The 23,450-nt window shown below is 35.7% G+C and overlaps 3 protein-coding genes across 4 annotated transcripts; 2 read left to right on the forward strand and 1 right to left on the reverse strand.

Moving 5' to 3' along the window:
- Positions 1 to 1,542: 1,542 nt before the first annotated feature.
- Positions 1,543 to 7,171, forward strand: LOC147478627 (uncharacterized). Its single transcript, XM_086586274.1, is given in 10 exon segments — positions 1,543 to 1,546; positions 2,220 to 2,427; positions 2,519 to 3,098; positions 3,215 to 3,466; positions 3,573 to 3,764; positions 3,843 to 3,917; positions 4,024 to 4,525; positions 4,528 to 6,215; positions 6,218 to 6,487; positions 6,734 to 7,171. Coding segments are annotated over 10 exon segments (4,080 nt in total). The 3' UTR covers positions 7,043 to 7,171.
- A 2,228-nt stretch (positions 7,172 to 9,399) lies between these two features.
- On the forward strand, positions 9,400 to 12,270 carry LOC147478628 (keratinocyte-associated-like protein). Of its 2 annotated transcripts, none has more exons than XM_086583869.1 (5): positions 9,400 to 9,519; positions 9,694 to 9,859; positions 10,765 to 10,816; positions 11,085 to 11,151; positions 11,915 to 12,270. In XM_086583869.1, the coding sequence occupies exons 2-5, from the start codon at positions 9,704 to 9,706 to the stop codon at positions 12,003 to 12,005; spliced, it is 366 nt and encodes a 121-aa protein (XP_086439995.1). In that variant the 5' UTR covers positions 9,400 to 9,519; positions 9,694 to 9,703; the 3' UTR covers positions 12,006 to 12,270. The 2 variants fall into 2 exon arrangements, with proteins under 2 accessions (XP_086439995.1, XP_086439996.1); XM_086583870.1 differs by having other exon boundaries at positions 9,400 to 9,518; positions 9,688 to 9,859.
- Positions 12,271 to 13,187: 917 nt separating this feature from the next.
- Positions 13,188 to 16,231, reverse strand: LOC147478629 (GDSL esterase/lipase At4g10955-like). The gene is made up of 2 exons (XM_086584597.1): positions 15,916 to 16,231; positions 13,188 to 14,407 (listed from the first exon to the last, which is right to left on the reverse strand). Exons 1-2 carry the CDS (start codon positions 16,089 to 16,091, stop codon positions 13,414 to 13,416), a joined length of 1,170 nt encoding a protein of 389 aa, XP_086440723.1. The 5' UTR covers positions 16,092 to 16,231; the 3' UTR covers positions 13,188 to 13,413.
- Between the last annotated feature and the right edge of the window lie 7,219 nt (positions 16,232 to 23,450).

The raw sequence follows: 23,450 nt of genomic DNA on the forward strand, positions 1-23,450 counted from the left end.
AAGAGGTCGTGATTGTGTATGACAACTACATATGTCGCTCCAAATCCGTAGCATCTTCTTCCAACGCCTTTTCAAAGATAATGAGACAACTATTCCAAAGATCATCGGGATCAAATTCTCGCTTTGACAATATATCAGATATACAAATCCGACAAAATGCGATTATAGAAACTCCTCACATTTCTCAATACATCAAATTGCGATACTAGATCTTTCAGTTTTTTTCTCGGCAAGCGTGATTGTAGAACATACACCGCATTATTTTTTATGCTCAAAGATAATTCCTATTTCTTTCTTCATACCAGTCAAATCTATACTAAATTCACATTTTTGGGTTCTCTACCATTTTAGGGTTCTGGGAGTCGAAAAGTTTGATACCTTGTATCGGTAGTTTAGTACTAAGATATCAGTGGGCCCTGTGGTGCTATATGGACCCAAAACCCGATTTTTGAAAGCACTCCCAAGCCTTGTTAGCAATTCGCCGAATTATTCGCGAATCGAATTTTTGAAGGGCAAAACGTATAATACTTCCGAATGTTTGAAAGATTCACAATAATTCATGATTTTTTGCCTTGAAACGAATAATACAAATTTTTGAAGAATTTTTCAAAAATTTGGCTCCAAAAAATAAAAAATAAAAAAAATGAATGAAAATTCGGTTGCGTTTTTGTTATTTTTTATGTACTTTATGTCCTCACTCTTACTTTAAGTCCCCCACTCTTACATTTTTAGTGATAAATTAATCCAAAAGATTTGTTTTTATACTTTTTGGGCAATATTTAAATTGTCATGTCATGGTGTGTGTGTATTTTGAAATTTGAACGGTAATTTCAATCCAAGAACAAATAAATGAAGGTACCTATGTGGACCATTCAATTGGTTTCAATGTTTTTGTAGCTAAATTATTTAAATATGTTTGTTATGTTGTAAAGAATGACAACTATTATTAATATTTACTAACATAATATCACGAATTTTTTACTTCCGAATTTTTGCAACCAAACGTTTAAAACGCGTATTAATTAAATACCGCATAATTACCGTATTGCAAATTTTTGACCGAATATTTGACCGTACCGTTTTTTTGAATCACCGAATAACTCACAAATTATTTCCGTACCGAATTTTTGTCGTATTCCGAATTGCTAACAAGACTCCCAAGTCCGAACTGAAGGCTGCCCCAATATAGTTTTTGCTATGACCGTTAGGAGTAAACTTTCAGCTTGGCCCCACTACATACGATATTACGATAAGTACAAATGTAATGGCATGTTACTGACAATCTAATATGTACATAATATTGTTTAGGCCTTAATGATGTTGGGTTAAAAAAAAACGAGTAATTGGGTTGAGAGCCCAATTTTTTAATTTTTTTTGCCTCAAGTCTACTATGAATTTTAATTACGGAATTAGGACAAACACGCGGGACTGGTGTCAACTATGTAAATGTAATTTTACAAACTTCACAATTGCAACCTGTGTAAATTTAAATTTCACATGTATTGTGAGTTGAATCTGCCTTCTGTTGTAGAAAATTAAGTAATGTGTATGTTGTGAAGTGGATTGGACTTGATGTTATAGAACTTTTTGTTCAAGGTTTATTCTATTAATACATCTATTAGCCAACGCCACGCATTTTGTGTATAGAACAACTGAACAACCCAGAATCATCTTCTGCCAAACAAAACCGAAACCCAGAATCTTATTCTGCGTCAGTTGATAACAGAGAGAGAGAGAGAGAATGGGGACGAAGGGTGGAGGAGGAGAATTACTAGAGTGTTGCATAGGAAGATTAGAAATAGCAAGAGCAAAACCAGTTGGTTTTCTATGTGGCTCAATTCCGGTGCCAACCGATAAAGCCTTTTATCATCACAACTTCTACTACCAATCAATGCAACAACTTCTACAACTGGAGGTATGAAGATTATTTTTATTGTTTTTAAGCTGATTATTCGATGCCATGGAACAATAAAGAATGATTTTTTTACATTGCGAGCTAACTATTAGACATAATTAACCAGCACTAAAATAAGTTCAGGCCTTCAGTGTGTTCTTGCTCAGCTTGTTCCCTGGACAAGCCCTACAATATACTTAGATGCAAGCTTGAGTAGCTCGACTCGGTTACCAGCCCTAGCTCGTAGGAAATTATGTATAAGACAAAAGAAGACTTTGGATGACGTTTTGCTAAGATAAATAACGTAATACGACTTGACTGTAAGATTTCCATCGGGAAAGTACTGCTATCAGTCAAAATTTTGCAAGGAAATGTGAAGCACTTGCTGTATCTGGTTTAGCGGAGTATGGAGATGAGATTGATGTGGTTGCTCCAGCTGATATTCTTAAGCAAATTTTTAAGATGCCTTATACCAAGGCTCGACTATCGATTGCAGTTCATCGGATTGGACAGACTCTTGTTTTAAATTCTGGGTATGTTGATGAAACAGTTACCTCTGTGTTTTACTCAGTTTTAAACTTCTAACTGATGTCTTATAGTGTTTATGAAATCTGTGTATTCCAGGCCTGACATTGAAGAGGGAGAAAAACTGGTTAGAAGGCATAGTAGCCAGTCAAAATCTGCAGATCCGTCTCTGTTCTTAAATTTCGCAATGCATTCAGTGAGAGCAGAAGCTTGTGACTGCCCTCCAAGTCGGTATGCCACGCCAGAAGAGGAATCAAACTCTACCATTTTACCTGGACAATACCATTCTACGGAAGATTCTCTTTTATCTACTGATAATCCAGAGAATCAGGAAACATCTCCTTTTCTCGGACAGAGAGGTGATGGTACCCGGAGGAAGGATGGACTAAACAACCATGCAGAGTATCCACAGGTTGATCCGGACAAATATTGGAACAGTAAGCAGAAGAACAGAAACAAGAGGCATGATGCTGTGAAGAAAACGTCGCTAATTGGAGAGAAAGCGAGATGCCCAATTCAAGAGTCTGAGAAATATCGAAGAATCAGTAACGATGGTTTTCTGAGGATTCTGTTTTGGCAGTTTCACAATTTCCGCATGCTTTTAGGCAGTGACTTGCTTCTATTCAGTAATGAGAAATATGTTGCTGTGAGCTTGCACTTATGGGATGTTACACGACAGGTGCAGTAGTCATGCCATAAGTATCTCCATAATTTATTTATTTATTAATTAGGTGTTTGGGGTCGGTCGGTTGGTTCTTGTCCATTTTTCCTTGATCTCGTTACTGTCTGATCCAGGTCACTCCTTTGACTTGGCTTGAAGCCTGGCTTGATAATATTATGGCCAGTGTACCTGAATTGGCAATCTGCTATCATGAAAATGGCGTTGTTCAAGGCTATGAGCTCCTAAAAACTGACGATATATTCCTGCTGAAAGGAATTTCAGAAGATGGCACCCCTGCATTTCATCCTCAAGTCGTCCAACAAAATGGTCATTCAGTATTGAGGTTCCTTCAGAACAACTGCAAGCAAGATCCCGGTGCTTATTGGGTACTTGTTTGCATGCATGAAACTTATCTTCTACTTAGATATGGAAGTTTGACTAATCTCTTATAGATGCTGACTGGCATAATTATTGATTCTGGTTTATTTTCAGCTCTATAAAAATGCAGGGGAGGATGTAATTCAACTTTTTGATCTTTCTGTCATCCCCAAGAGCCATTCATCAGAAGATCATGATGGAAGTTCTAGCCCACTTCCATCTCTGATGCATCGAGGAAGAAGAGATTCCTTATTTTCACTGGGGACCCTTCTGTTCCGTCTGGCTCACAGGCTGTCACTTTCATTGGTATGAAATTAAGTACTTGAATCAGTTAAGTTTAGTTCTTCTGATGTGTTTGGCTAATGGTTACTGGTTCTTCTGTAGGTACCTAATAGTAAGGCCAAGTGCGCAAGGCTTTTCAAAAAATGTGTTGTTTTCTTGGATGAACAGGAACATCTGGTATAACTTCACGTTAAAATTGCTTCTTGTGTTGGTTGTTTGATTTGGTACAAGTCTTGATACTCGTGGACAGAATTACATTTACATTTATTCTTTGTTGCTATAGGTGGTCCGAGCATTAGCTCATGAACAATTTGCGAGATTAATTTTAAGATGTTATGAAGAGATGGACTTAGCATTTGAGTATATTCCTCTAGAATCTGAAGCTAGAGTTACAGATGCGAAAGATGAATCTCCAGATTCCTCAAAGGGAATATCTGGATCTAATCTACATGGAACGGCAACTTCTCAAGTCGTAGAAGACAGTTCTTCAGAAAAAGGTGCAGAGATTCTTCCAGAACCCTCATCAGGGTATGTGTCGGCAAATAACACCCCCAAAATATGCACATCTACTCCTAAAACCTTTCTTGGATCAAAAGGTGTAGAATTAGAAGATTCAGAGGGATCCCTAGTGAGTCCCAGCGGTGATGATATTTCTGAGGTATTTCAGATGTCTGAACCTGCTCCACAATTGGTTCAAACAGTTTCTGATCCCATCTCTACAAAGTTGGCTGCAGTACACCACGCATCTCAAGCTATCAAGTCCCTTCGATGGAGGCGTCAACTATCCATCTTTCTGTCTGTGCTTGTGGTGATACTGACTGTATTGAAGTATGTGATATTCGAGAATGGCTCCCTAGATCGAAAATGGACCATAAGTTGTGGAAACTTGTCCTTCTACTTGGCGAATCTTATTTAGCTCTTGGAGAAGCTTATTTGGAGGATGGCCAACTGCATCAAGCTTTGAAGGTTGTAGACTTGGCTTGTTCAGTTTATGGATCAATGCCTCAACATCTTGAAAATGCACAGTTCATTTCATCTATGATTAGTTGCTCAACATTCACTTCAAAGTTGCATGATAGAAACAGAAGTACTGGATTTCTAGATGACATGACGGAGCTGAGTTTGACTTCCTCCGAAGATAGTGTTGATCGGTTCTCTTCTACTCATCTATTCTGGGCCAAGGCATGGACACTTGTTGGGGATGTATACATCGAGCACCAGATTACAACTAGTACAGAAACGTCTGTCCAACCAGAAAGAAAAGTCTCCAGCAGCGAGTTGAGAATATCAACTGAAGTTGAGAAAGAGGTTAAGAGACTCAAAAAAAAGTTGGGCCAGTTTAAGCAGAACTGCAGTATTTGTTCTTTGATAAATTGCAGTTGCCAGAGTGATCGTGCAAGTAGTGGAAACAGTGCAAGCAGTAGTAGCAGTAGCAGTAACCGTGGAGCTGTACATGCATTAGCTTGTGGTAGAAAGAAATCAAATGTGAAGAAGTCATTGCCCTTAGCTCTGGGAACAGAGGATGAGCATCCAAACTTAGGAGTCGGAGATGTGAATGGTTCTGATAGTGCATATTTAAACAAAAGAGATGCTAACACCCAGTCTTCTATTATGGACAAAATGTACACTGTTGAGAGAACCACTTTGGATACTAATCATAGAAGACATGATGGCACGTCAGAAATGCATGAGTCTACAATGTCAACTAAGTCTGACAATGGTACTAAAGAAGTATCTAACGGTAGAATTGGTGGGATTTTTAAATTTCTTAAGGGTCCGATTGCTGGAGACGCAGATTACAATCTTTCAGCTGCCTTAAGTTGTTATAATGCGGCCAGGAAAGCTTTGGCTGGACTTCAAACTGGTTCAGCGGAACTTCAGTCTGTTTTTAAAAAGAAAGGATGGGTGTGTAATGAATTCGGTCGAATATGGCTCCAGAGGAAAGACATAGAAAGAGCTGAGCTTGCCTTTGCAGATGCAGTAAAAGCATTTAAAGAAGTTTCTGACCATGCTAATATCATTTTGATCAACTGTAATTTAGGGCATGGCAGAAGAGCATTGGCTGAAGAAATGGGGTCCAAGTTAGAACAACTTAAAGTTCATAAAGTTTTGCAGGGTGCATACAACCGAGCTCTGGAGACTGCTAAATTGGAGTACAGTGAATCACTGAGATATTATGCTGCTGCTAGGTCTGAATTGAGTATTGTTGATAAAGTTGCTGGTTCAGTCACGGTGTCAAGCAGCTTGAGGAATGAAGTCTACACCCAATTGGCTCATACTTATCTTAGGCTTGGTATGCTTTTGGCTAGAGAAGATATATCTGCCGAAGTTTATGAAAATGGAGCTCTGGAAGATCTATCGATGGGTTATATTAATCCTTGTGATAGAAGAGCTAGGAAAGAACTGAGGAAACATGAGATTTCGGCCAATGATGCAATTAGGGAGGCTTTGTCTTTATATGAGTTGCTGGGAGAACCCATGCAAAACAGGAGGCTGCCTATGCTTATTTTCAATTAGCTTGCTACCACAGGAATTCCTGTTTGAAGTTCTTGTATCAAATCAAAGTGTCCAGAAAGGAAAACAACATTTTGCAAAAGGTCAAACAGTATGCTGCTTTGGCTGAGAGGAGCTGGCAGAAATCAGTTGATTTTTATGGCCCAATGACACATCCTGCTATGCACCTAACTATTCTCATTGAACGATCAGCTCTCTCGTGGAAACTCTCAGATCGTATTCACTCCAATACAGTATGGTTTCTCAACTTGTCTCTTCACATATTTAATAAGGTTCCCTATTTAAAGTTGACCCCTCATTTGATATGTGCAAACTGAAAATTCCTGCCTGAAATTTTAGATTGCATGCTAACATGTTGAGGATACCCTGTCTAAACAATTTATGTATCAAAGATTATTTATTTTTTATAGGACATGATAGCAGAATCATATTCTCCTGCACATATTTTAAATGCTGATATGATGCACGTCATGTTTCAGATGTTGGAGTCAGCTCTACTTCGCCTGCTTGAAGCTCGCCATTTATCAGTGGAGCCAACAATTAATTCTCTGGGCAATGACCACACTGAGATTGATGCTAATTTTAAGAGTCAACTGCAGGCAATACTGAAGAGGATGTTGCAAGTTGCTTTATCTGGAAATGCAAGCAAATCCTTTGGTGTAAACCAGGCAAGTTCTGCATGTAACAAGCCTGGAGATATTGCAAAGCTCCGGGAGCTTTATGGGATGTCACTGAAGTTAACAGATTTGAGTCTGTTGCACGACATGTATGAGTTGTGGATGTCGTGATCACAAGTTTGCTCTCACGTTCTGGTATTCAAAGTGAATCAATAAATATAGAGAATTGCTAGCGTCCTGACCCTTTCTTGGGGTAGGACCATTCTACCTCTTAAGAAACAAAAAAAAGTGACCAAACAATTGTAAAACAGGTTATTTCTAATTTTTATCTTCTCCCACCTGCAAACTCTCTCTCTTCTTCCTTTCTATTTCTTCTTCTCCACCATCTATTTTCTCTCTAAACATCACCACCTACCTCTTCAATTGGAACTACCAACATTGGTAAATTGATATAAATTAAAGGAGCTAGAACTAAAAAATTTCGGATTGTTTCTTCCATCATGAACATTTTGAGTAGAATTATGTGGTAAATACCTAAAATCTTTAGCTCTTCTTAATATTCCAACATTCCATGCAAAAATTCGGGTTTTTTCTTGTTTGGGACATGATTCTTTAGTTCACTTTTGTGTTCTATTGTTTCTCTTTTGAGGCCTTTATGAGCATTCATAATTAGGAATAAAATGTAGTGGGTTCTCTTTATAACCTCAATGATTAATTAATGGTGATAGATGACAAGAACGATTCAAATGTGTTTATATGGTTGGAGGCAGTGACAATGGCAGTGGTTGGAGTGGTGGGGGATTGATGGGTGAAGAAGAAGAAAAAATAAATTAGAGAAAAGAAAGAAGTTAACTGTGGTGAACTAAGAAAAAGAAAGTGAGTCAACTCACTATAATTTGTATTGGTCCGACTTTGTGAATAAAAATAGAACCACTAGAGTAGGTAAATGGGTCACTTTTTTTTGTTTCTTAAGAGGTAGAATGGTCCTACCCCAGAAAGGGTAAGGACGCTAGCAATTCTCATAAATATATTCCGACTGTTGTGTGGTGCTTTGTATACCGTATGTCCGTATACGTTTCCCCACGTCTTGTGGTAATTTTGTTGTGTATGATAGTCTTCTGTTGTTTTACCCCGTTTCCTTTTTTACGGTAATTTTGTACATCCTGATATGGTCATATGTTTAATGTTTTCCTAAGCTTTACCTACTACAAATGTAATTCTGAACCAGTCATTGTTATTCTTACTTTGGGATGACTAATACCAACATTTTTTAATTTTCCAGTTAAAAAAAAGTTCATAGTTAAATTCAAAATTCCAAGAAGAAATGTCAAAACGGATGGTATTAAGGAAAATAGCCGTTTAAAAGAAGCAAAACGGCCACATTTTCAAAATAAACTCTTGACCTAAAACTCATTCCCCTAATAATTTTTGCCACAATGACCCCGTGTCAGGCCGGTCATAATTGCGTTAAGTAGGGTCAGAGCAAACCTTAATCCCTTGCATTTTTCTTTGTCTGTGTTATGGTCATATAGTTTCAGTCATCTTTAGGAGAGCTACCAAAAAAACACCAAAATTTTGAACTAAAAAAACACCAAACCAAAAAAAGACCAAGCAACTTTAGGAGCAACATCAAATTTTTACCAAGCAACTACGTGGTTTTGGATAGCCCATGTGGTTTTTCCAAAACCGCACCACTAAAGCCCAATTGACAGGCCCAAACCCACGCAGTTTTCAGAAAACCGCATCATGTATCGCACATAAACTTTTTTATTTTTTTTCTTTCCCAATCTAAGAAAAACCGTGTGGTTTTGCCAAAACCGTGCCATAGAAGCCCATTTAGCAGCCCAAGCCCACGCGATTTTGCCAAAACCGCGTAAGTGATTTGATACAACATCAAACCTGGAACGAAATATTGACTGATTTGGTGTTTTTTTTGGTATTTTCATCAACATGTAGTTCTCATGAAGTTGAAAAAACACAAATTTTTTTTGTTTTTTTGGAAATTTGGTGTTTGGTGCTAAGTTGATATCACTCCTAAAAATGCTTTTAGTTGGGGGTGATAGTTTTGTACACGACCCACGAACTCAACATGAAATTAGTAGGTTCGGATTGGAAAAAAAAAAATTGAGTCATTTAAAGGTTGATCCCGCATAAATAAATGAGTTGAGTTGGAATTATATATGTTAACATGAGTAACCCATAAGTATACCCAATTAGTTTTCGGGTCTAATAGGTCCGTGACCCATATAACCTGATTTAAAATATGTTTCCTAATTTTTAGATATCATCATCTTAATTCCTAACTACCTTAAACAAAAGAGATGAATCATTAGCAATATCATGGGCTGTGTAACAATAAATCATATATTTTTAATAAATTCAGAGTTAATCCTTTGTTGCTTATCAATTTGTATTTGCAAAAGTCCAAATTTACTAACGGATTATCTATTAACTCTATCCGAGTTTGATCCACTAGCTTTAACGAACCGATTTAAAGATATCGGAATTCCCGCAGGTATTATATTCCGATTATATTTCGAAATTTCGAAATTTTCAATATAATTCTGAAATTTTCAAAAAGCCCAATCCCCCACTAAAAGACCATCTTCACCAGCTACAGTCTACTTTCTCCCCAGGCGATTTTAAGGTAATCCAAAATTTTAACTTTTTTTCTTAAAATGTGTGCCTTTGGATCTATAAATTTATTCCTCTAATTGTTATACATTGAATTTCATAAAAAAGTATACTTTTTTATTTTTTATTAGCTTATTGTATTTTGCCATGTGTGTAAAGTTTATTGTTTTGTTGTGATGTAGGATATCATATCATATCATGGCTGGGTCAGGAAGCTCAATGATATGTTCATTTCTATTGTTCACTGTTATTTTATCACTTGAAGAAATGTATAGAGGGAAATTAGCATCTACTGAGTTATTCACTATAGTTGGTGGCTTCATCAGCTCACTTATATTTGTTATGTTACTTACTGTGAGTATTTCGTTCCATGATTAAATTGCTGTATCGTTTTAGCTTTGTCATTTTTGTTGTTTCATCCTCGGCTTTTATACTACTTACTTTGTGATGATCCACCTCATACTGGCATGTAATATACTTGGCAAAAATGCAGTTTTCACCCTTGAACTTGTCGCGCTTTACCACTTACCCCCCCAAACTTCACTTTAGGCAATTTTAACCCTGGACTTGTAAAACGTATCCAGCTCCATTTTTCTAGTTCATTTCCGGCACCTGAAGAGTGACGTGGAATTATGTTTTCTTACGTGGCAAAATTAGAATTTGACATGTGGCAAAATTAGAAATTCCACTGAAGAAAAGATAATTCCATGTCACTCCACGTCACTTTTCAGGTGCCGGAAATGAACTGGAAAAATGGAGTTGGATACGTTTTACAAGTCCAGGATTAAAATTGCCTAAAGTGAAGTGTGGGGGGTAAGTGGTAAAACGTGACAAGTTCGAGGGTGAAAACTACCTTTTTGCCAATATACTTCTTACTTTGTCACCCACCCACAAAACATGTCATGGTTGTCTAGTTCTCATTAAAGGTGCTCAACATTAGTAATTCTAATATATATCCAGAACATAGAATAGTTTCTTAAACTGATTTGGGACTAATCCATGTTACTGCAATCATTTCTCATGAGCTAGGAGACTTTCTGATACACCTCCTTGGGATGTTAAATATGCTCATACACATAATTATTGCAATATATCTTGATATCTGTCTTCTTTCACCTAACTTGGAAGTATTGTTGTAATATAAACTATACTTGCTATGACTTTAGCATTGCAAGAAAAGTGTTCTTATGTGATACTGTAATAGTACATATAGCTTGTTGATTATGAGATTTTGATCTCACTTGGCCTACCTTTTGCAGTTCATTGGGAATTTTCAAGAAACACTTGGCATGAAAACAGGGTGGGGTGCCGGTAAGTGAAGCTTGATTGTGATATATAGATTGATTGTGTGATTCTTCTCTCTTTAAGTGTTTAAACTTGTGTATGATTGATGAGAAAACAACAGGAAAGGTGCTTTTGGAAGAAGATTTTCATCAGTCAAACACATCCCAAGTAGCATATTTTACCCTTTCTAGTGTGCTATATTCATTGCACTACTAAAAGGATTTGTTTGTACTTTTGGTTTAGGAGGAATTATGGACAATAATGTAGTAATAACTAGCTTCTTTTCTTTTGGCAGTTTTATTAGCTGAGGTTGTTGCTCTTATTGCTGCTGGCACAGTGCATCGAGTTTGTATATCAACATGGTAATACTTTTCTTTTGTACTGAATTCTCCTTACGCATTATAAGAATTTGTGATGATATATTGCTCTAGAAAGTTAGAATAGAGCACCTTTTTACAAAAATAAACATCTTTAGGCCATTAGAGATGAATTCCTAATTGAAATAATTACGTGTTTATGTTCTGACTTGATGTTGGAAGTGACGAGATTGAGGCATGGTTTTCTTGTGTACGATTGTATGGATAGTCTGCCTTTATCTCTTATACTAGATTAATTAATTGACACGACATTAGTTCATCTATCTTAGGGGCAGAAATGGAGACGACATTAGTTCATCTAGATTGTTAGGATGTTCGGGACTTCATGATCCTTCTCATTTCTATGGAACTGTTTTTATAATGGCATAAATAATGCAACACATAGCCCATGGAACTGTTTTTATAAAAATAGAAGTGTTCAAATAAGATTGCTAATGGTCCTTAATCTTGGCTCTTTCTAAGTTTGTAACTCATCCAAAAAAATGACTTTGGGCCCTTGCTTAGACTTGAACCAATAATGTCTACAACCTTCCCTCACAAGCTGTGGAATTCATGTAGAATAGGCTGCATTATTGTGATTTTTGTTAAGTTGTTATTTTTCTGGAGACATTTTTTAAGACGTAGAACTGCTAGGTGAGTTGCTTTTTAATAGTTCAAATGTGAGCAAAAGCATACTATAGATGTTTGTGTATCTTACTCTTGTTAGCTCATTGCAAACTTAATGTTTGTGTATCTGACTCCTTTACAGTTTCTTGTTTTCTGCTGCTCTGCTGTATGAGATTAATAAGCTCTCAGGGATGGCGCTTGCCAAGAATGAGACTAAAACAAAGAGGCATTGACCACAGTGATCACAGTATCTGCTGTATGAAGTGAGAGTTTAATGCCATTATGTTAAATTTGAGAGAACTCATGTGGTAGCAAACGTAGGAAAAACATGTGATTGTAATTTTTAGGAAGATAGTTTTTTGGAGGCTCTTGTACGAAGTTCCTATCTGGTTGTACTCTTATATTGATTATCTAATGGATCACATTCCTCTTTTGTTAGGTCGAAAAGAAGAAAAAAATAAAGAAATAAAAGAAAAATGCAGCTTTCTTTTTCGATTACTGCCATAATATTAGTGGTTGTCCATCATCATAGTAGTGCGTTCTTGGCTTGAAAGTGTTAAGTGATTTTTTCCATTTTAGTGTTTGAAAATCGTTCAGCATATAATAACCCTATAATTGCTCTGAGAAACCCGCCACCTCTACACTTGTGAGCCGGCTCATCTGTTTTGAACTAAAGATATAAAATACTACTCTACTCTGTCCTAATGCGGTAAAGTTCAATTTTCTAATCAAATTGATAGATCGTTTTCCTTTTGATTTTATTAATCATTGGAGTTTCTAGTTCTCAATAGAAAATTAGAATTTATTGAATTCGTGTGGTTGAAACACAATTATTTTTTTCTTTAAAACTTAGAATTTGATACTAATATAAGTAGGCAAACAAAAGAGGAACCATGTTTCTCCTAAGCATCATAAACACCAAAATGTTGTTATGTTGCTAGTCAAGCTACTATCATAGAACCATTTTAGAGTCATACTCATTCGGTCATTCCTAATTCAGTCTCTGAGTATTTGGATAAAGTGTTGGAGTGAAGTCAATTTCTTCTTTTCCTCTTAATTTTTCAATCCTTTGAATTTAATTCTTCTAAACTGCTTACTGCAGATAACTTTTCAGCAATGCCTCTTGAACTTTGGTTTGTTACTACTAAATACTAATGACAATGTGTATGAGTTGAGTTAGTTATCAAACTGCAAAAGTTTGATCACACAGTGCATCATTTCTCAAGTGCAAGAAATTTCATGACTGGTCTCCATGATTAGCAGAGAACCTATAAGGTGATTTTAATTTCCGAAGTAAGGTTTCCCCTGCAACCTTACTTCTGAATGTTTTTTCCTGAATCACCATTATAAAAGTAAAATCAAAATACTCTCACCTTCTGAAAAGAGGGCAACAAGCGACTTCAGAACAATATAGAGACAGTAAAATGTTATTCAGATAAATTCATTCAAGATGTACAAGAAGACCAAAAACAATGTTAAAAAATTAATGAAATCGAATTTGATGCCTTCAAATCCTTGAGCTTCTCATGACATCAACAACAACAAAAAATGATATAAAGGGACAGACTCCTGTAAATTGAGAGTTTACACTTCAATGATATTAAAGTAAAACAAATTAGCAAAGGGACCAAGCACTTCTTGTTATTGAACCTTTCCCTGAGTTGGTGCTGGCGGCGGGAGGGTATACAAGGACTTCAGCTGGCTGCTTATGAGCTTGCTATTGTGAACAGTCAACTGAAGTTCCACGTCATCGGACCACCACTGCTCCAACCCATGAGCCTCAAGAAACTTCTGTTTGCCCTTGGACATCACGAAAAGCTTTGCAGCAGCTTGACCATGAGAGGGATTGGTGTTTTCCTTATTAGAATCATCGGCTGCTTTGGCCTGGATATTAGGATTTCCTGCTGGTTCATTATAGTAGCAACATATGTAGTCGCTGTTGTTGACATATAGATGTGGAATCCATTTTCCACACATCTTGGCTATAATTGCAGGCTTCTCTTCATAGTTGGTCTGACTCTCAGCACTGGAAGGAAGAATAGATTTGAATCTTTTCCAAGCAAAGCCGGCTTTCTCTCCAATAGATCTCAGGCTCATAGCTAAGGAAACAGAAGGCGGGTTGAACAAGTGTGTCTCCACAAATACTCCTTGTTTGGCTAGCGTCTTACCCACTTGGAGAGCAAAGCCAGCCCCCAAGGAATGTCCTGCAACACATACATTGCTACTTCCGTACTTTTCTACTATCAATTTGAGAGCTTCAAGTGCTGTGCTAAATCTTACAGAACCTTTCAAGCTTTCCCAAGCTAGGAAACGAAGGTCATCCTCGATATCTCTTCTAATGGTTGGGCTCTTCAGTAATGTTCCTCTGAGAGCTAGAACAGCCCTTGGTGCACCACTGGGTCTCATTAAAATGAAATCAGATAGAGCAGCAGAGCGGTCCCATTCTAATACTGCCCCAAAGATGGAACCATCTCGCTCGTCAACTAAGGTTTGGGTCACCTTATATTTGAAAGGTTTCCACCAATTCGGAGCAAGTGATGTCTCTTCCTTCTTGTTTTCCTGTCTGTCAAGTTCGAGAAGGTAAACCGCTTGGATGAAGCATGCTATAACTGTTCTTCTATAATTCCCGTCCTTCCTGCAATCAGAGTTGTTTTAAGTACGAGGTAAGTTGCTTTTATATCAAAACATTTAGTACTGAATATATAAAGTAGAAATAGGATTACTTGCAATCAGTGAATAAATATACTTATATAATGAAAAGTAGACAGCAGAAGTGATCGTTAAGATAGTACTATTTGTAGAATAAAGAAAACAGTGAGACAAGTCAGGAACAACCTTACATTTCTAAAGAACAAAGTTTGTCCATCAAAATTTGAATCTTCCCAAACAAATAGTTTTTTGCAATAGGAGACTGTCTCCATGAGTGTTCCAATTGTTTTCCATCAAAATTCGAATCTTCCCAAACAATTAGTTTTTGGCAATAGGAGACTGTCTCCATGTGTTCCCACAGTCTCACTCCAGAACATCTTCAGTCTTTTTACGAGTTCTTTTGTAGCACTCAACTTAAAAATCCTATAATTTGTATGCTAGCAATCCCATACCAAATTTAGCTATCTTATCGTCCTTACTGATGGATATACTGATTCTACAGTCACGCAGTTTAGTCAACATTTTGCCTACAAAATACAAACTCAGCATATTCCTCTTCACTCTCCCCCACTGTTTAGGAAGGTTGTCCAGCATACCACACCTTCGTAAGTCTTTTTACGAGTTCTTTTATAGCACTCAACCTAAAATCCCTCTAAATCGAATGCTAGCAATCCCATCCCAACATTAACTATCTTAACTTCTAATCTTCACACTTATCCATTGACTATACTGATCCTATAGGCACGCACTTCACTCAACATTTTGCCTACAAAATGCACCTTAAATTAACGCATCTCTCTCTCTCTCTCTCTCGTGTGCTTGTTTGTGTGTTTAACTTTCATTTACTACATTTGTTTGTCAATGAAGTTAAACAGGCAAACCAAGTAAAGGTACTTTGGTAAACCATACTACAACTGAACATGCCCATTGAGTCAGAGATATATATGTACATGACTATGGCAAAGTGACGCGACACCTATGGAAAACAATAACATATAACTGAACTGAAATGCCTAAATCACAAAATGGGCACTCAGTATTCACAACTCACAAACTTAACTTATAATCAGTTATCTGAATTTGAGATAGGTGGTGGTCAATCCAATCCCCTAAGCCCCTAATCAATGACCATACAATAACTAAACATGTATAAATCCAATTGAGTGATTAATAAAACAACAACAACAGCAACAATCACAAGCACAACGCTATCAACACAAACAATCTCAAAAATACAGATCTCAAACTTGTATGCCTACTAAATTTCTTCCCAAAAGAAAATTTTTCAGTGAATTAATCGATCCCCATTGTAAATTCAAAACAGCTCAAAAAGCCCAACATCTAAACAATAGCAAAAACGCAAAAAACAGAGCAAAAAGTATAAAAAAACAGATGAACAAAAAGAAATTCAAAACAATTCAAACATCCCCAACATCAAAACAATAGCAAAAAACCGCAAAACAGAACAAAAAGTATGAAAAAAAGCTAACTTACCAGCTAGAACTAATAAGCTCTCTCCAATTCGGTGAAGATATATTTCTAGGCCCAGAAACATGAAAAGCATAAGGATGATGTTCTGCACCCTTGTTTACCACTTCAACTACCTCTTCTACACATTGCTTCACCATCAATTCACCCACCACCACTTCTCTTCCTTCTATGCCTTGCATGTGTGCCAGTGTGTGTGAGAGAGAGAGAAAGATAACGTTTTGAGATTAAGGAATCTTCTTTCAGTTGTTCTCTTTCTCCACTTGGTAGAAAAAGTTGACAAATTTTGATTCCCCTCAAATATCAAGTTGTAGAAAAACGCCTGGAACAAATAGTAGTCGTTATTATTGTGGTTTGCATGCTTTTCCAACGGTCATATTTCTATTTCTATCATAAAAATGTTTTGAAAACCAAACCGGTAATCAAACGGATTTTTTGTTAAAATGGTTCAACCACGTTCAACCATAGTTCGACTTGGTCGAACCGATTGATGTTTATTTAGCAAATTTTTTAATAATTACAATAATAAAATAAATAAATACATGTTTTAATTCAATATTAATTGATATTATATATCAAAATAAATTTCTTATACAAGAAATACATAGTAGTATGTTGGTTTGGAGTTTGGATTATCTTGTTTAGGTGTTAGGTTCAACTCTCCACATTATCAATTTTTCAAAAAAAAAAAAAAAAAAAAAAAAATTATATAAGAGTGATCCGGTTTAAAACTGAACCGGTTCGCCGGTTCAACTACGGTTTAAGCTTAGATCGAGAGTCCAACCATAAACTCAAATTTTAACTGAACCGAACCGAAAATTTACCGGTTCCAATCGGACCCCGGTTCAACCACCGGTCCGGTCCGGTATTCATAACCCGTTTGTCGGGTTGTGGCCCAACCAAAGGTCTGTTTATGGGCTGGATCCAGTTGGGAAATTGAAACTCAAGTTTGGCCCGTGTTAAAAAATAGTTGACCATGAATTCATCTCATAAAATGTACATTAATCTGGTAAATGTATATATCAGTTCAATTCTACTTCTCAGCTTCCTCCCTTCCTTCTCTACATCTTCTCCTCTCTCTTCTCTTCGATCTAGCTATGGGCTGTTTCTTCTTAATGAAGCAGACCCAACAACTGATTAAGATTGTAATAATTGTTTTATTATAAGGTCAAACATGTAATTAAGATTGTAGTTCTATTTGTTGCAACCTTGCCTGCAAAAAAAAAAAAATAGGTGCGCTCCATATCAGTATTTCCGCACAACATGTTACTCACACATGTGCTAATGTCATCTTTGACTTTTTAACAAAACCAATTATTTTACCAATTATAAATTTTACAAATCTTAAAACTCTATTTTTACTTCTATTTTTTTTTCTATATTTTTTCGTTTTCGTTTTCTTTTTCCTCTTCTATATTTCATTTGTTTCCATTTTTATTTATTTATTTTTTGTTAACTATCATTTTATTTAATGTTTAAAAATTTATATAATACCTTTTTTCGGGAGCCAAAATGAAGTAATAATAATAATGTAATATGCTATTACGTACAAAGTTTTATGTTGTATAAATATATTAAATTTAATCTAATATATATAAATTTATACGATACTTAATATTTCGGTTTTTGATAGAATTTGGTTGACACGTTCACACGTATAAGTACACGCTCATAGAGCATGTATAATACTAGTATAGTATACAAAATTGTGAAAAAGAAACAGTTCACAATTAGCCAAAAATTTTAATTTATTTCACAATTAGCCAAATTTTTTAATTTATTGACTACATTTGGCAAAGTTAGAAAATTTTGATATTTTTTTATTATTTGTCACAATATCAAAAATAGTTAGGAGATCATATCTACAAAAAATTAGTCTAATCTAAAACTTATAAATATTCTAACGATTTTGAGTTTGTTTACATGTTTTTATAAGAGATTTTAGATTGTCCTTTCACCCACCACCACTTCTCTTCCTTCTATTCTTTGCATGTGTGTCAGTGTGTGTGAGAAAGAGAAAGATAGCATTTTGAGATTATAGAATCTGCTTTTAGTTGTTCTCCACTTGTAGAAAAAGCTCAAAATTTTTGATTCCCCTCAAATATAAAGTTCTAGAAAAACGCCATGAAGAAATAATAGACGTTATTTTTGTGGTTTCCATGTTTTTTTTCCAACGGTCATATTTCTATTTCTATCATAACCCCTTATCGATTGGCCGGTGGCCCAACCTATTTTATTCATGTGTTATGGGATGGATCTAGTTGGTTAATTGAAAATCAAGTTTGGCCCATGTGATATTTCTTAGCCACAAAATAGTTGACCATAACTCCTTCTCTCACTTAAAGATAGCATCTTGGAATTGTAGAGGCAGTAAAAAGAGCTCTACAGTTCAGTATATCCAACAGCAATTCCAACTTCATAAATTTGATATATGTTATATAATGGAAACTAAAGCGAATGAACCCGATAGTAAGACCCGTACTCATGCATTACCTTTTTCTCATAAGTTTATTCTTCCTGTAGTAGGCCTCAGTGGCGGCATTTGGCTTATGTGGAACTCTAACATTATTTTGAAAATTAATTTTGCCTCCCAAAACATTATTCATGCAGAAATATCCTTTCCTCAAAATCCTTCAATTTTCTTTGTCTCTTTCATCTATGCTCCACCAAAACCAAAAGAACGATTTGTTTTCTGGCAACACCTTCGACATCAACAATGTTTTATGACGGATGCTTGGCTTTTGATAGGGGACTTTAATGAACTTTTACAGCCATGGGAAAAATTTGGCAGACCTTATCACCATTCAAAATCTTCCAATGAGTTTGCAAACTTAGTGTATGATGCCAACATCCAGGACATTGGTTTTTCTGGAGTCACTCACACTTGGTCTAACAATCAAAACCTCCTCAGTTTAATAAAAGAGCGGCTGGATAAAGCCTTTTTAAATGAACTTGCTTTTCAATCTTTTCCAAATGCTACTCTTTTCACCTTTCCAATCATTCACTCTGATCATAGTATGATTCTTTTTGACTCATATCCAAAGCACGCTAAAACATGAAAATCTTTTTATTTTCAAAGTGCCTGGACACAGGATCCTTCCTACAAAGAAATTGTTCAACAAAACCGGTCTCCTATAACTCAGGCCTCTACTTTCCTTACTAACCTGAATTATGTTAAGAGTGGACTGCTAAAATGGAATAAATCTCACTTCAACAAAAGTCATTTCGAAATACAACATCTTTTACAAATTATAAGTCAAATTCAGTTATCTAATCCTTCATATAATACAATTGCTCTAGAAAATGAGATCAAACACAAGATCAGTGCGATTAACCTTAAACAGGAAACCTACTGGTGTGAGAAATCCAGGTTTTTAAAGCTCTCTTTGGGTGATAATAACACAAAATTTTTTCATAATGTAGCCAATGGTAGGAGAAATCAAAATAAAATCCTTTTGTTAAAAAATGAAAACGATATTTGGTTGAATAACAGGCAAGACATTGGTGTTCATATTGTTAACTATTATAAAAAGCTTTTTGCCTCCTCTACTCCATCCATCCCTGACCATATTCCCCATATAGAAAGTATGATTACAGATCAAGATAATGACTTGCTAACGCAATCTATCTCATTATCCGAGATACATCTTTGCTCTCTTTGCTATGGACCGGGTAAAGGCTCCGCCCCGATGGATTTACTCCATTATTCTATCAAGATAACTGGGATTTGCTTAAAAATGATTTACTACATGTTATACATGATTTTTTCACTAATAATAATTTGTTACAATCTTTTAACCACACAAATATTACTCTCATCCCTAAGATACCTCATCCTAGTAAAGTCAGTTCCTATCGACCTATTAGTCTATGTAATATTGTTTATAGAATCATCTCTAAAATTCTAGCTAACAGGCTTAAGCCCTTTCTAGGAAAGCTAATTTCTCCTATGCAGTCTGCTTTTGTTAAGCAGAGGCAGATTTTAGATAATACTATCATCCTTCATGAGATTCTTCACAAGCTAAAAAAGAAAAAAAGTATTCATGGTTGTATGGCCCTAAAATTAGATATGCATAAAGCGTTTGATCAACTTGAGTGGGCTTTCATTTTGAAGATGCTGGAGCAATATAAGTTTTGTCGAAAATGGATTAGTTGGATTACAACTTGTTTAACCTCTACTTCCTTCTCCATCAACCTTAATGGTTCCTCTTTTGGTAAATTTACTGCGTCTAGAGGTTTTAGACAAGGGTATCCTTTATCCCTTTTCATCTTCATTTCATGTTCTGAGTTTTTATCTAGGAAGATTTCCTCTCTGTTAACTTCGAAGCATATTCATGGTATTCATATTTCTTGATCGGACGATGCACATTTACTCACCTTATGTTCGCTGATGATTGTTTTATTTTCATGCGTGCTAATATTGCAGAAGCACATCAATTTTTAACTAGTTTAACCCAATATTGTGCTATGTCTGGTCAATCTGTCAATTTTAGTAAATCTTCCTTGATTTTTAGTCATAACTTGCATCATAAACATAAAAAAATTATCTCTAAGATTTTCAAAATACCTTTAGCTAATACTAGTAATTCTTATTTAGGTATAGACTTTAACCCGGTGAAACCTAATCATGCATATTAGTACCTCCCGCATTATGAAAAATGTGCTCTCTCAAATCAACAACTGGAATAACAAGTTTTTGTCTATGGTAGTACTCTCATTAAAAGTGTAGTATCTGCTCTCTCTATTTATTCTATGCAAACCACTTTGTTTCCTAAGGCTTTTTGCCATTCTTTAGACATGATAAATGCTAATTTCTGGTGGGGGCATAATGAACATGGTAGTCATAAGCTAGATCTGTTAAATTGGGCTGCCTGTTGTCGTAAGAAAAGCTTGGCTGGTGTCGGATTCAAGCATTCCTGGTTTCAAAATAAAGCTCTTATAGCTAAGTTATGTTGGAAGCTCTTGACAGAGCCTGAGTTGTTCTGGGCCAAGCTTATTAAGGCTAAATATTTTTGTCATGTTCATTTCTTGTATGCGAAAAAGAGTAGTTCTGCTTCTAAGTGGTGGAAGAACATTATCAAGGTAAGAAATGATATCTCTCACCTTCATTGTTGGAGAATAACTGATGGTAATAATATTAGCATTTGGGATGATAACTGGATCCCTTCTCTTCATTTTAAGAAGCCTTTTGGACCTCAACCCAACCCTCTGACCTCTGTTAGATATGTTTCTGAGGTGATTGATAATGTTTCTCATTCTTGGAATACTAGTTTGTTAGATACGATTTTCACTAAAGCTATTGTGGATGAGATTTTACAAACTAAGTTATTTCCTTTGGATTTAGAACATAAAATTTTTTGGCCGTTAGAAAAAAATGGGGTATTCACTGTCAAATCTATTTACAATTGGTTTCTGAGTCAATCTCAGAATTGTAGTCTTACCAGGTCTATGGTATCTGTTAAATCTATGTGGAGTCATGTTTGGAACACTAAAACTCCTCATCGTATTAAGCTCTTCATGTGGAAGTTGCTTAATGGTATTTTGCCTACTAGGAAGTTGTTATTTGAAAAGCATGTACGTTCTGTTTCCATCTGCCCTCGTTGTCAGTCGGTGTGTGAGAGTTTAGAGCATGCTATTTTTAGCTGCCCCAATCTTGATAAGATTTGGTTCGCTTCCCCCCTTGCCATGCGTTTCCAAATTTGGCCTCCAAACTTTTCTGTCTCTGATGTAGTTAGAAAAGTTATCTCCAATGGTAACTCAAAAGATAGCATTATTCATAATTTATCTATTCTAGCATCTATCGCATACATGATTTGGTTAGATAGAAATTCTATGGTTTTTGATCCTCATTATAAGGGCATTTCTCATATTCAGATGCTTGAGCAAGCACGTATGAGTATTATTCCAAACACTCCTCCTATAGTTTTGAAGTATTTGATTCCAGAAGGGCATGTTTCTGAGCTTTTTATGCTTGCTTGTGATGGCAGTTTTGACCCCATCTCTTTGCAAGCTGGTGTGGGCTATACAATGAATAGATGAAATTTTGATATTTGCTATGCGAGGAAACAAGCCCGTCGCAGATGGGATCACCGAAGAGGCGAGTCGCAAGCAAATAAAACCGGATTGGAACAAGCCCGTCGGCTAAGTGTTAACAAAGTGGTTGTCCGTTCGATAATAAGAGCATCGTCCAAGAGTTGAATGGAGTATCGCCAGATGTTTCTTGGTCTTCGTTGGAATTTTGCAAGAGATACATCATCTCAAAACTAGTTTAGGTTTACGTAAAATTGTCTTTTGTCCTAGAGAGTCGATCAAACATGCCCATCTTATGGCAAGCATCGGGGTCGTCTAATCTGTCGATAGTATGTAACGACCAAGTTCCTGGCGGTGAAACTTGGGTTCTATGATGTCGATCATGTCGTATGAACTTTTTGCTCTTGGTTAATGGAATGGAAAGTTTTTAAAAAAAAAAAAAAAAAAAAAAAAAAAAAAAACTCATATACAATAGAACTCCGATAATTTAATACGCGATAAATTAATTATCGTTATCGCATTTAAATAATAAAATTTGCCTGTCCCAATTTGAGCCAGTGGACTAAATTAATAATTTTGATAAATTTATAAGATAATAGATTTTAAAACAATTTCCGTGGAGTTTAGTGAAACCCATTATATTTATTACATAAATTGATATAAAAAATATATACAAATGAGATGAAATATTATGCCTTTTTAAAATATAAGTCTCTTGTGGTGAAATTTAAGTCAAGCTGGATCTTAAATGACAATGATCATGTAAGATCACTTTGATACATAGCTATTTCCTAAAACATTAAAACATAAGAGAACAAGTTCTTAAAGTATAATGAAATGTATATTAACACCATAGAAAATATTTATAGAGTAAACTTTGAACATTCATAAATATCTGGATAAATTAATAACTATTAATTTACCGATTAATTAAAACCCCACTTAATTAATAGATTTTGTATGGTCCAATGGTATTAAATTATCGAGGTTCTACTGTAATGTATATTATTATGGTAAAAAAATAATAATAATAATAAATAAATAAATTGCGGTGCAACTTGTTGCTTGTACGTTTGTCTTAATTATTTGTAAAACTCGTTATCATTATTAATAAAAAATTCCACTTATGAAAAAATAAATAAATAAAAAATTATGTAGCACATTGTAGATATTTTCTCGGTTTTAAATACCAACATGATCATATTGGAGATATTTTGTGTGATGGATTTTAGAGAGCTGGGTACAAGTGAAGAAAGAGACTCTGTTAACTTTCTCACTGATCCAAATGAGGGTAGATTGACACCCGGCTTGCGGATGTCTTGATTTATAGTTGGAATGAGGGAAAACATACATGTGTTGATGTAATTAGAGTCTCTCCATTGGTACGGTTGATGAATAGTGACTTTGAGGTGGGAGAAACAGTTGAGAGAGCATGGAAGATGGAGAAGCACGAGGAAATTATTGTAGGACTAACCAACATTGTTTTATTCCGTTCCGTTTCAACACTTTTG

The sequence above is a fragment of the Coptis chinensis genome, chromosome 9, assembly GCF_015680905.1.
Source record: "Coptis chinensis isolate HL-2020 chromosome 9, ASM1568090v1, whole genome shotgun sequence".
NCBI lineage: Eukaryota > Viridiplantae > Streptophyta > Magnoliopsida > Ranunculales > Ranunculaceae > Coptis > Coptis chinensis.

Excerpts from the sequence above, each read along its gene's own strand:
- LOC147478629 (XM_086584597.1), bottom strand. The coding sequence starts at position 16,091 with ATGCAAGGCATAGAAGGAAGAGAAGTGGTGGTGGGTGAATTGATGGTG. Across the intron at positions 14,408-15,915 it reads GAGCTTATTAGTTCTAGCTG|GAAGGACGGGAATTATAGAA; the intron begins GTAAGTTAGCTT and ends CTCTGATTGCAG.
- LOC147478628 (XM_086583869.1), top strand. The coding sequence starts at position 9,704 with ATGGCTGGGTCAGGAAGCTCAATGATATGTTCATTTCTATTGTTCACT. Across the intron at positions 9,860-10,764 it reads TATTTGTTATGTTACTTACT|TTCATTGGGAATTTTCAAGA; the intron begins GTGAGTATTTCG and ends TACCTTTTGCAG. Across the intron at positions 11,152-11,914 it reads CGAGTTTGTATATCAACATG|TTTCTTGTTTTCTGCTGCTC; the intron begins GTAATACTTTTC and ends ACTCCTTTACAG.